At 41.2% G+C, this 12,931-nt stretch overlaps 1 protein-coding gene across 8 annotated transcripts in view; it reads right to left on the bottom strand.

Moving 5' to 3' along the window:
* FRMD4B (FERM domain containing 4B) overlaps positions 1-12,931 on the bottom strand; it is a 364,340-nt gene that overhangs the window by 33,291 nt on the left and 318,118 nt on the right. For all 8 annotated transcript variants that reach the window (XM_035276090.3, XM_008982001.4, XM_035276089.3 and 5 more), the window contains 2 exons: positions 12,567-12,624; positions 10,511-10,597 (listed from right to left, as the gene is read on the bottom strand). In XM_035276090.3, the coding sequence (XP_035131981.3) occupies positions 10,511-10,597; positions 12,567-12,624 (145 nt within the window). The remainder of the gene's footprint in view (positions 1-10,510; positions 10,598-12,566; positions 12,625-12,931) is intronic.

A 12,931-nucleotide genomic window follows, 5' to 3' on the forward strand; every position in this document is an offset into this window, starting at 1 on the left:
GTGACCGAATCTCTAACCTCCCTGAGCTGATGTAATAACTTCCTGTTAAGACTCTCATGAGAGTGCTCACTGATGTATGCCACCGGGGCTGAGCTACCACACTGGGCACTTACATGACTGTTCTAGGTATTTACAACTGGTATTCCTTATGGTTGTGTACCCAGTCTGGTAATATATCAATAAAACACCTAATTTTGAATACATTCTTTCTTTCCCGATAGAAGTACTTTATATTCTTCGTCTCACGTAAGGAAAAAGCCACAATCCATTGATGACAGGGCCCCTGTAAATGCAATGAGCTTAATACATTTTTGTTTGCAGGGGAGTATAAAATCAGGTACATTGCACTCTACAGTTAGAAATGTAAGGATAGATGAATTTGACAATTCAGCTTATCACTGAAGCCTTGCTACAAAAAAAAAAAAAAAAAAATCCCAAACCAGCCAATCATTGGTCACAAGTATAATAAAGAAACTTTGGACAAGCACGATGGCTATAATCCCAGAATTTTGGGAGACTCAGGTGGTTCAATGAGTTCAAGACCAGCTTCGGCAACATAGTGAGAATTCGTCTTCATAACAGAATTTTAAAAATTAGTGGGGTATGATGGCACATGCTTGTAGTCCCAGTTGCTTGAGAGGCTGAGGTAAGGGGATTGCTTGAACCCAGGAGTTTGAGACTGCAGTGAGCTATCATTATGCCACTGCACTCCAGCCTGGGCAACAGAGTGAAAACCCATCTCTTGAAAAGAAAAGAAAAGAAAAGAAAAGAAAAGAAAAGAAAAGAAAAGAAAAGAAAAGAAAAGAAATCTTTACTGTTTATGCCTCTTCATAGAACTGTTTTTATAGTACTTTATGTATTGATTGCTTTTCTCTGAATTCAGACTAGTCAATCCTATTTAAGAGCAATCTTTCATTTTTCTTCATGTGCCAACAATTCAACTATGTGGTAAATGCCTAGATACATAAAAGAATAGAAAGAACAATGGGCATCTGATAGTTCTGCCTGTCCAGCAGCCACTTCCTCTTCTTCTAATAGCATCTTCCATTTCTACAGGGAACTCCACAGGCTCTGGCTACAGGGGTCTCCTCCCGTTTTTGAGACAGATTCTAGCTCTGTTGCCCAGGTTAGAATGTGGTGGCACAATCCTGGTTTACTGAAACTTCCACCTCCCAAGTTCAAACAATTCTCCTGCCTCAGCCTCCTGAATAGCTGAGATTTTACAGGTGCCTGCCACCATGCCTAGCTATATTTTGTATTTTTAGTAGAGATGGGTTTTATCATGTTGGCCAGGCTAGTCTAGAACTCTGACCTCAAGTAATCTGCCTACCTCGGCCTCCCAAAGTTCTGGGATTATAGGCATAAGCCATCACTACCGGCCTCCTCCACGTTTTTACAACAAGCCTATCTCCTTCCCATCGGTATACCCTGTTCCGTAATAAGAACAAGCCAAATGTTGTTTATGAGCTTTCTGCCCTTCAGGTGTCAGGTTAAATACCACCTTCCTCAGAGAAGCTTTCCCTGAACACACCAAATGTCCCCTCCCTGAATCCCATGACTGTCCCTCCATCTCATTTGTTTCCATCAATTAAAAATTTATAATCGTGTCTTTATTTCTTTGCTTAATTGTTTCTCTCCAACTATCCCTCCAAAGATATCAAAGGAAACAAATACAGTGTGACAGATACTACTGATCTCCTCCAAGATCTATTTTTCCTACTTATTTTTAGTAATAGAACATCTTGAGTTATGCTTGGCACGGTGGTTCACGCCTGTAATCCCAGCACTTTGGGAGGCCAAGGCAGGCAGAACACAAGGTCAGGGGTTCGAGACCAGCCTGGTCAACATGGTGAAACCCCATCTCTACCAAAAATACAAAAATTAGCTGGGAATGGTGGTATGTGCCTGGAGTCCCAGCTACTCAGGAGGCTGAGGCAGAAGAATCACTTGAATCTGGGAGGCAGAGGTGGCAGTGAGCTGAAATCGTGTCACTGCACTTCAGCCTGAGCTACAGAGTAAGACTCTGAAAAAAGAAAGAAAGAAAGAAAGAAGGGAAGGAAGGAAGGAAGGAAGGAAGGAAGGAAGGAAGGAAGGAAGGAAGGAAGGAAGGAAGAGAAAGAAAGAAAGAACATCTTGAGTTAAGGCTTTGCCCAGGGCCACCCACTCAGAGTACCTCTCAGCTGCCGTTGCACTCTGAGTTGGTACTTTCCAAATGACAGAGGGGCCCGCCTAGGACTCCCTCTTTCCATCTTCTTCACTAATACCCAACCAATTTTCTAAAAGTTCCATGTATTACGAGAACTGCCTAAAATTCTAATTATGGTCAACTCTGGGAGGAGAAGAAAAAGATCGTGCTATCCAATATACTTTCTATAAATTAAAGTATGGTGTGGAGGGGAAAATAACCCACTCGGTGAAATAACTCACTAACTCATTGGATCCTCACAATGATCTGTGAGGTGGACAGAAGACAAGAGTTGTGTCAATTGGATAGCTGAAAAAATGAAGGTCCAGAAAGGTTGAGTGACAGCTCTGAGTCAGCCAGCTGGTAAGTGGAAATGCTGAACTGGTTCTTACTTCAAATCCATGGTAAAGAATGGGAGTTCTCCTCCCACTGACTCTGCAGAAGGTTTTAACAATCAGATTGATTACTGGTGTGGCTGAAGCTTAGATACACATTCTGTAAACAGGATGGACCAGTCTCTGGTTGACATTCTACAATCCAATTATTTTTCTCCATACCATGCTTTATTTGGCATTTATGTAGAAAGAGAACAACCCATATTCTCTTCTCCTACAGTTAATCTCATCTGGAATTTCAGCAGTGTCAGAAGTAGCTTCTGATTCAGGTCCAAGGTGGTATGGTCATGGTAGAAAGAGGAGCTTAGAAATGCTCGAGACAGCTGTGCTTAAAAAAATAATGAAGTCACTGTCTTTAAATATAATAACCTTGTAGTTTTATGAGAAGAAAACAGGAAGACTTTTGTGCTTGTTAATTAATTTGGCTGTAGATATTTGGGAATTCATAGAAAAATGAAGAGAGAGACAGAGAGAGAGAAACTGAAAGCTCAGAACCTTTTCCCACCCTCACATGCCCTGGGGTGACGAAGTACACCTCAAGTCTTTCTTGGCATGATATAATACAAAAAAAGACTAAACTTGAAAGGCATTCTGTCCCACTACGGACACCTTGACAGCATGCCATTTCATCTCTGCCATCTGACAGGCTCTGGTGTTCCCAGAGGAAATATTTACTGAAGGGATACAAATCTGTCATGACACAGACTAATATTTGGCTCAGTCCCTGACCCACTGTCGGCTTCTTTATGAATAACAGACATTTTTACTTGAACAATAAATTCTTAGAGGGAACACAAGGCTGCTTTTTTTATTTTTATTTTTTAAGCGAAACTTCATCGGTCTCTGAGTTCAAATGTCCTACCATTCGGAATTAAGTTGAGACTAGTGTGTTTCACGTTCCCTAAAAGTTTGCAATGATGGCCGGGCGCGGTGGCTCACGCCTGTAATCCCAGCACTTTGGGAGGCTGAGGCGGGTGGATCACGAGGTCAAGAGATCGAGACCATCCTGGTCAACATGGTGAAACCCCGTCTCTACTAAAAATACAAAAATTAGCTGGGCACGGTGGTTTGTGCCTGTAGTCCCAGCTACTCAGGAGGCTGAGGCAGGAGAATTGCCCGAAGCCAGGAGGCAGAGGTTGCGGTGAGCTGAGATCACGCCATTGCACTCCAGCCTGGATAACAAGAGTGAAACTCCGTCTCAAAAAAATAAAAAATAAATAAAAATAAAATTAAAAAGTTTGTGATAACATATTCATACACAAAGAGAGGATTAAAAAGTAAAACTGCTTATGTACTGAATTTTTAATATCCTGAATGTTTGTGGTTTGTAACTTGGGATTAAAAATTTTTCCTTAATTGGCATCACACCTTCAGGCATGATAGTTAATGAATTAGGAGGTAAAGGAGGTGTTTATACGTCTCTGAAAACAGAAAATTTGAGGGTGGAGGCCGGGTGCAGTGACTCACCCCTGTATCCCCAGAACTTTGAAGGTTGAGACAGGCAGATCACCTGAGGTCAGGAGACCAGCCTGACCAACACGGTGAAACCCCACCTCTGCTAAAAATACAAAATTAGTCAGACATAGTGGCACATGCTTGTAATTCCAGCTACTTGGGAGGCTGAGGCAGGAGAATCGAACCCAGGAGTCAGAGGTTGCAGTGAGCTGAGATTGTGCCATTGCACTCTAGCCTGGGTGACAAGAGTAAAAAGCCATCTCAGAAAACAAAAAAGAAAGAAAATTTGAGGGTGGATTCTTAGTACCCTGAGGCTGTGGGTTTGTCGCATTGTTGGATCCCTCTCTAACCAATGATCCAAGAATATTTTCATACCCTTTTATTGTCTGTCCTCTCACTACCACTAGTGATGACGGTGTATCAGCTATGGTGCTACATTTGTCCTCCATGTCTTATAACCACCTTACACAGTTAGTGGCCATACCCTTGTGCAGATAAGAAAACCACTTTTAAAGAGAGATTAAACAAGAGGCTCAAGGTTACACGGTAAACAGATACCAGGGGTAGGGGTTGGGATGCCTCCCAAACTCTTGCCCCTGGTATCTACACACTGATTGAAAACAACTTATTAGTGCTCAAGACTGGCAAAAAAGCCATACAAATAAAAGACTTGAAGAGCATCTGCTGGATGCTCTGGGAGGGCAAACAAATACAAGCTGCCCCCCTGCCCCCCAGCATTCACAGGTGATAACTGATACAGAAAAGTCTGAAGGCCACTGCTGGGAGATCTTGGAACAATCCCTTTCAAAACAACCTTTCAGCATCAGTCTCTCTTATTCTTAGTATATTTCCCTCCTTCTGGCCTGCCTTTAAGCCACATTAATTGTAACAAGACAGGATGTGGCTCAAGAGGCTGGCACTTTAAGGCCTGTCATTACAGCCTTTGTTTCATTAGAGTTTGCCAATTTGGCCTTCATTCCTGCTGGTTCATTGGTGAACTTGCAGCCTGCACAGGTTAACACAAACAGCTGAAGCATGATCCTCCTTTAACAGAAAGCTGTGCTCACAGTCCTTTAAATTATGCATCCTTTCATTTGTGTAAACTAGGCCAGCAGAGGGACTGCAGAACAGCATCAACCCTTATGTTGTTTGGACATAAAAAAAAATAAATATATGGAAGCAAAATCCATTGTCAGGTTTTAACAAAAGAAGAAAGGAAGAAGTAAACAATGGAACAGAGTAGATACCCCCTTAAAAAAAGTGGAGAAAGAGAAGGCCGGAAAATGATAACATGGGCTGGGCATGGTGCTTCATGCCTCTAATCCCAGTACTTTTGGGAGGCCAAGCAGGGGCAGATAGCCTGAGATCAGGAGTTTGAGGCCACCTTGGCCAGCATGGTGAAACCCTGTTTCTATTAAAAATTCAAAAATTAGCCAGGCATGGTGGCAGGCACCTGTAATCCCAGTTCACTAGAGGCTGAGGCAGGAGAATCACTTGAACCTGGGAGGCAGAGGTTGTAGTGAGCCTAGACTGAGCCATTGCACTCCAGGCTGGGCAACAGAGCAAGATTCCATCTTGAGAAAAAAAAAAGAAAGAAAAAAGAAAGTGATAAGACAGACTGCATAGGGATTTTTTTTTTTTTTTTAATAAAATGAAATAGAGAAACTCTGCAAATCAGAAAAAGGAAGTAGCTTCTGGCCTTGTCTAGACTCTGGAATGAACAAGTAAACCTGATTATGATCAGTGTCAAGCAATATTTGCCAATTTCTATGAAACTGTGAATGTAAAGAAAGGCCTGTGAGTCATGAGTAAAGGAGAGGAAATTAACAGCAATATTTACTGTGCAGATTCTGATTCACCACTATTTTGAGAGAAAGCTTGGGTGCTGTTAGCAGACACATTTACATTCTACTGGAATCTCAATCTTTTCAAGCCACATTAGCAAAGAAATTACTTGTGGGTTGCTTTAAGTAATATTTTACATAGAAGATTGAGGAAAAACAGTAAGACTCCTGAGTGTTAATTCTTAAGCAAAATTCAGAAGAGAAATAAGTTAGCAAAAAAAAAAAAAAAAATCTCAGCACAGGCAAAGTCTACCTTAAGAAAACGTGATAGGCAGTATTTTGGTCTTGCAGAATAGATAAACTAGGGTAAGGTATTTGCTTTGACTGGAACTTTTTTTTTTTTTGAGATGGAGTTTCGCTCTTGTTACCCAGGCTGGAGTGCAATGGCGCGATCTTGGCTCACAGCAACCTCCGCCTCCTGGGTTCAGGCAATTCTCCTGCCTCAGCTTCCTGAGTAGCTGGGATTACAGGCACACGCCACCGTGCCCTGCTAATGTTTTGTATTTTTAGTAGAGACGGGGTTTCACCATGTTGACCAAGATGGTCTGGATCTCTTGACCTCGTGATCCACCCGCCTCAGCCTCCCAAAGTGCTGGGATTACAGGCGTGAGCCACAGCGCCCAGCCGACTGGGACTTTTTATTATGCTTTGAAAACTCCATTCCTGCAAATGGAACCAACTATGATGTTCATCAAAGTGAATTGGTTAAATAAATTATGCATTTCCACATAATGAAACACTTGGCAGCTTTAAAAAAGTAAAAAGAAATCAGTTTATAAGTGAGCTAGGGAAATATGGCAAGGTATGATACACTATATATTAGATTTCTCTGTCTTTGTAAATGCTTAGAATATACACTGACAAAATCTAAATTAACTAGTACCATTTCCTTAACAGTGGTTGGCTGACATGGGGGAAAAATGGGGACTGCAGAAAGACTTCCTCCCCTAATGCATTTTCTGTAGTGTTTGTTGCTGTTTTTTTTTTTTTTTTTTTTTTTTTCCCTTTTCCTTCCCCTGATGAATATTTCTTACTTTGGGTGCGGAGGGAAAAAAAAGCTAACAATTAAAAAAAAATTGATTTTAAAAAATATTTGATCTGGGTGTAGTGGCTCATGCAGACTTCCAGCAGTTCGGGAGGCTCCCAGCAGATTGGGAGGCCGAAGTGGGTGGATCACGAGGTCAGGAGTTCGAGACCAGCCTGTCAAATATGATGAAACCCCATCTCTACTAAAAAATGCAAAAATTAGCCAGGCATGTGGTGTGTGCGTGTAGCTCCAGCTACTTGGGAGGCTGAGGCAGGAGAATCGCTTAAAACCAGGAGGTGAAGGTTGCAGCAGTGAGCTGAGATCGTGCCACTGCACTCCAGCCTGGGCGACAAAGTGAGACTCTGTCTCAAAAAAAAAAGTGAAAAAATTGGGTGTCCTTCATTTCTAATATTATTGATTAGAAATTAGGTTTTAGAAGTAAATGTTGAAATATAAGCAGAAACAATAGTACTTATACTCTTCTTGAAAATTAATTAAGTATTCCTTAAATTGATCTTGGTCACAGAGCTTATCAAAATGCTAACAGTATGATTACAGAGGACAGCTCTCTCACTGTCCTCTACTGCTTGTTGAATGATGAATGATGCACTGTTGTTTTCATTGATAATTTTTTTTTTTTTGATACAGGATTTTGCTCTGTCACCCAGGTTGGAGTGCAGTGGCACGAACATAGTTCATTGCAGCCTCAACCTCCCAGACTCAAGTGATCCTCCTACCTCAGCCTCCTGCATAGCTGGGACTACAGGCATGTGCCACCACACCTGGCTACTGGCTAATTTTTTAAAGTTTTCTTTTTTCTTTCTTTCTCTCTCTCTCTTTCTTTTTATAGAGATGGTATCTTGTCATATTGCTCAGGCTGATCTTGAACTCCTGGCCTTAAGCAGTCCTCCCACCTTGACCTCCAAAAGTACTGGGATTACAGGCATGAGCCGGCACACTCAGCCTTATCAGTAATTTCCAGTAAGAAGCCTCAGTGCCTTACCAGCCTGATCCAGGAAAGCTGGATCACTATTGGAGTGGGTAATCAGGATATGGCTTTCCCTAATCTACTGTTTTGTGTTATCTGTGTCAGTTTCACAACCATAAATGGGGAAAAGAGGGGAGTTTTATTTATTTTCATAACTCAAGGAAGACTGTGTGCACCAACTGAAGCTGCATGGACACTTAGAAGATGAAGAGTAGGTATGGTTACAGGGCTGCTTTATAAAGAGAATGGCTGTTTTTCTAACACACATTAAAGCAAGAGACAGATGGAAATGATAGGAGTTATTTAAGGCTGTGATGTTGGGTTGTGATTATGCAGGTAGCTGACCAAGGTCTGTTATTAGAGGCCATTGTTTTACTCCTGTGCTTTCAGTGATGGCAGCATGGCATAGGGAGAGTGGCAAAACCAATCAGGGCAGCATGAGTCAGTCTTGATGTCACTATAATACCAAAGGAGGCCAAGAGCAGCTGCATAGTGATCTATATGGATTCTTCAACTCTTAAATGGGTGAAAACATGTTGTACACTGGAACTTGGATCAAGAGAAGCAGCTCCAGGCACTTTGGGAGGCAAAGGTGGGAAGATCACTTGAGCCCAGGAGTTCAAGACCAGTCTGGGAAAAATAGCCAGACTTCATACCTCCAAAACATGTTTTTAAAAGTTATCTGGGCATGGTGGCATGTGCCTGTAGTCCCAGCTACTTGGGAAGCTGAGGTGGAAGGACTGCTTGAGCCAGGGAAGTTGAGGCTGCAGTGACCTGGGATCAGGCCACTGCATTCCATCAAGCCTGGAGAACACAGCAAGACTCCATCTCAAAAAAAAAAAATAATAATATATATATTTTTCTCTTTCTTTCTTTCTTTTTTTTTTTCTTTGACTGTCATTTAGCAATAGATTATGGAGATTTTTTTTTTTTTTTTTTTTTTGAGACGGAGTTTCGCTCTTGTTACCCAGGCTGGAGTGCAATGGCGCAATCTCGGCTCACCGCAACCTCCGCCCCCTGGGTTCAGGCAATTCTCCTGCCTCAGCCTCCTGAGTAGCTGGGATTACAGGCACGCGCCACCGTGCCCAGCTAACTTTTTGTAATTTTTAGTAGAGACGGGGTTTCACCATGTTGACCAGGATGGTCTCAATCTGTTGACCTCGTGATCCACCCGCCTCGGCCTCCCAAAGTGCTGGGATTACAGGCTTGAGCCACCGCGCCCGGCTGGAGATTTTTTTTTAAGATGGAGTCTCACCTTGTCTCTCAGGCTGGAGTGCAGTGGTGTGATCTGGCTGACTGCAACTTCCGCCTCCCAGGTTCAAGCAATTCTCTGACCTCAGCCTCCTTAGTAACTGGGACTACAGGCACACGATGCTATGCCCAGCTAATTTTTTGTATTTTAGTAGAAATGGGGTCTCACCGTGTTGCCCAGCCTAATTGCAAACTCCTGAGGTCAGGCAATCCATCTGCCTTGACCTCCCAAAGTGTTGGGATTACAGGCGTTAGCCACCACGCCTGGCCAATAACAAAATTTTTAAAAAACAGCTTCACAATAAAATTTTAAATGGACATTAATGTAACTTATTTAGCCCTGGAAATCCAAATCTGATAGATTGTGACCCTCTTTTTTTTTTTTTTTTTGAGATGGAGTCTCTTTCTATTGCCCAGGCTGGAGTGCAGTCATATGATCTTGTCTCACTGCAACCTCTGCCTCCCAGGTTCAAGCAATGTTTATGCCTCAGCCTCCCAAGTAGCTGGGATTATAGGTGGCTGCCACCACATCTGGCTAATTTTTGTATTTTTAGTAGAGATGGAGTTTACCATGTTGGCCAGACTGGTCTTGAACTCCTGATCTCCTGCTCTGCCAGCCTTGGCTTCCCAAAGTGCTGGGATTACAGACATGAACCATCATGCCTGGCCTGTGGCCCTTAATAAAGAGCACAGAAATGATTTGTCTTTACAAAAAGCAGACATATTCACTGCAGAATATTGTGAAACAGAAATAATAGCAGCAGTAGAAGGAAGATGACTTATGCCTGCATCATTCAGAGATCACTAGCACCAAAAATTTTGGCTCGTGTCTTTATTATTCATTTATATGTCTACCATCGAATTCAAATATGTATATGTATAAATATATAAAATTCATAAAATAAATGGCATCATCCCATTCATAATAACTTAAAATAGAACCTAATGGTGTGTGCTTGTGGCTGGGTGTAGTGGCTCACACCTTTAATCCCAGCACTTTGGGAGGCCAAGGTGGTCGGATCACTTGAGCTCAGAAGTTTGAGACCGAACTGGCCAACATGGTGAAACTCCATCTCTACTGAAAGTACAAAATCAGCTAAGCGTCATGGCACATGCCTGTAATACCAGCTACTTGGGATGCTGAGGCAGGAGAAACACTTTGCAGTGAGCCAAGATCACCCCACTGCACTCCAACCTGAGCGACAAAGTGAGACTCCATCTCAAAACAACAGCAACAAGCCACCAAAACCAAACCAAACAAAAAAACAACAAAACCTCATGGTGTGTGCTTGTCAACCATATTGAAATTAACATCTTTTTGAACAGTTCAAAGTTCTCCTAAGGTCTGAAGTGATTCCCTCTTACCTTCCGAGGCTTCACCTTGTCTTGTACGTCATACTGGCCAATTCCCTTATAGCTGATTCCAAGCCACCAAGGAAGTCCTTGCTTATCCTAGAGGGTTGAAAAAGGATGAGAATCAAGGCCTAATTGTTAACTCTTCTAGAGGTGAATATAATTTACCAATTTTACCTCTTAACAAGTAGATTCAAGTCAAAATAAAGCTGTCTTGATAAACAAAACATTATTTAAAAACCTAACTTGTTATTAAAACACCTTCTTAGAGGTTCTTCAAATAAAATCTGTAAGTTGAAACAGTCCAATACTGTTAATACCACCAAAAGAGTAAAGCATTACTGTTTTGATTGAACAGTTGGAGAAAATAAGTAAAATGTAAGTAATTCAACTAAGAATTAATCCAGTAAAAAGCCAGTTAACCATTAAAAAAAAAAATAAAAGCACTTTGTTCTCTTAATTAGTAACCAGTTATAAAAGGTTGGGGAAGTTTCCAAGGAATTACAAAGAGGAGAAAAGTGGTTCCAATTCCTGATGTTTATAAAACAATTAACAATGAACATGGGAATACTGAAAACCCTTTTGGAGAACTATACAATTCAATGACAGGATGTTTGAATAACTGGTTTGAGGTACATATGGGGAGGTGATATTGTTTACATAAATTTATCTTTTTATGTTTTGCCAAAGTAAAGATGATACTGACACAGGAAAAGGAAAATTTAGGCTCAGACAGATACCTATATGCAAATCAGAGGCAGTAGAAATTAAAGTTAAATTGGAGGCTGGGCTCAGTGGTTCATGCCTGTAATCCCAGAACTCTGGGAGGCCGTGGTGGGCAGATGGCCCGAGGTCAGGAGTTTGAGACCAGCCTGGCCAACATGGTGAAACCCTGCCTCTATTAAAAATACAAAAAATGATCCAGGTGTGGTGGCGCATGCCACCCTGTGCAATCCAAGCTACTCAGAAGGCTGAGGCAGGAGAATCACTTGAACTCAGGAGGCAGAGGTTGCAGTGAGCCGAGATCACGCCACTGCACCCCAGTTTGGGCAACAGAGCTACACATTGTCTTAAACATTGGTACTGGTTTTTAACACAGGTATTCTCATTACATCAGTATTTTTAAAACTAATTCCCCAACATTTTGAATTGTATAGAGATATAAACATTATCATAACATGAAAAGTCAATCAAGAACTGATCAATTATAAAATTATTTCTCTTCCAAACAAGACACCCTTAACACTCTCATCTCATCATCTCAAAATATCTGTCAATCTCTCCCTGATTATAAACATCTAAAAATACTTTTCATCATCTCAAAATATTTCTTTGTCGGCTGGGCGCGGTGGCTCAAGCCTGTAATCCCAGCACTTGGGAGGCCAACGCGGGTAGATCACGAGGTCAAGAGATCGAGACCATTCTGGTCAACATGGTGAAACCCCGTCTCTACTAAAAATACAAAAAATTAGTTGGGCATGGTGGCACGTGCCTGTAATCCCAGCTACTCAGGAAGCTGAGACAGGAGAATTGCCTGAACCCGGGAGGCGGAGGTTGCGGTGAGCTGAGATCGCGCCATTGCACTCCAGCCTGAGTAACAAGAGCGAAACTCCGTCTCAAAAAAAAGAAAAAATTCTTTGTCAATCTCTCCTTGCTTATAAAACATCTGAAAATACAGTGTATGAAATACACTCATTGAAACATGGCATTGCAAATACTGTATAAATTTCAGCATTTTATGAAGCTGTTGAAATAACATTGGAGACTGCATAATTTTCAAACAAAAGTACCATCAAATGAAGATCTGGTAGTGCTAAAAAGCTAACCAACTGGAAAAGAGGCTAATCAGCAAACAGAGATGTTTCCAAAGAGAATGATATGAACATCTTAGGAGGAAGACAGGTCTTGGGAAAAAATTTAAATTAGCAAGTATTTTGCAAAAATAATGTGTTTTATAATTTGCTACAAATGACAAGATATAATCAGCCTTTTGCATATCATGAAAAAAGCTGACATTGTGCAATAACTCTTAATTATCATGAAAGCTTTGTTATATAAAACTACTTACCTTTACTGCATAATAATGGACACCATAAGTTGGTAGAGCTTCTACTATTTTCATATACCTATGGAAAATAAATATGTATCACAATCTTATTAAAATCGTCAGAGGACCCTTCTGGGAAAAGTGTTTTAAAGAAACACCATATTTCTACTTGCCTCATTATAACAATAATTGATATGTTTCACTCTAGAAACAGGATAAACCATTCTGCAGAGTAATATATTTTAGCTTATCCAAATGTTAGGAAGTTGCTAATAGAACCTCATTTTCAGAAAGCAATAGAAAATGTTACTTTCTGCACATTCAAATGCTTATGGCTTAGGAATGTGCCGCATTATAAACTCCAATTGCAAGTATTTTTTAAAGTA

The sequence above is a fragment of the Callithrix jacchus genome, chromosome 15 (genome assembly GCF_049354715.1).
Source record: "Callithrix jacchus isolate 240 chromosome 15, calJac240_pri, whole genome shotgun sequence".
Taxonomy (NCBI): Eukaryota; Metazoa; Chordata; class Mammalia; order Primates; family Cebidae; genus Callithrix; species Callithrix jacchus.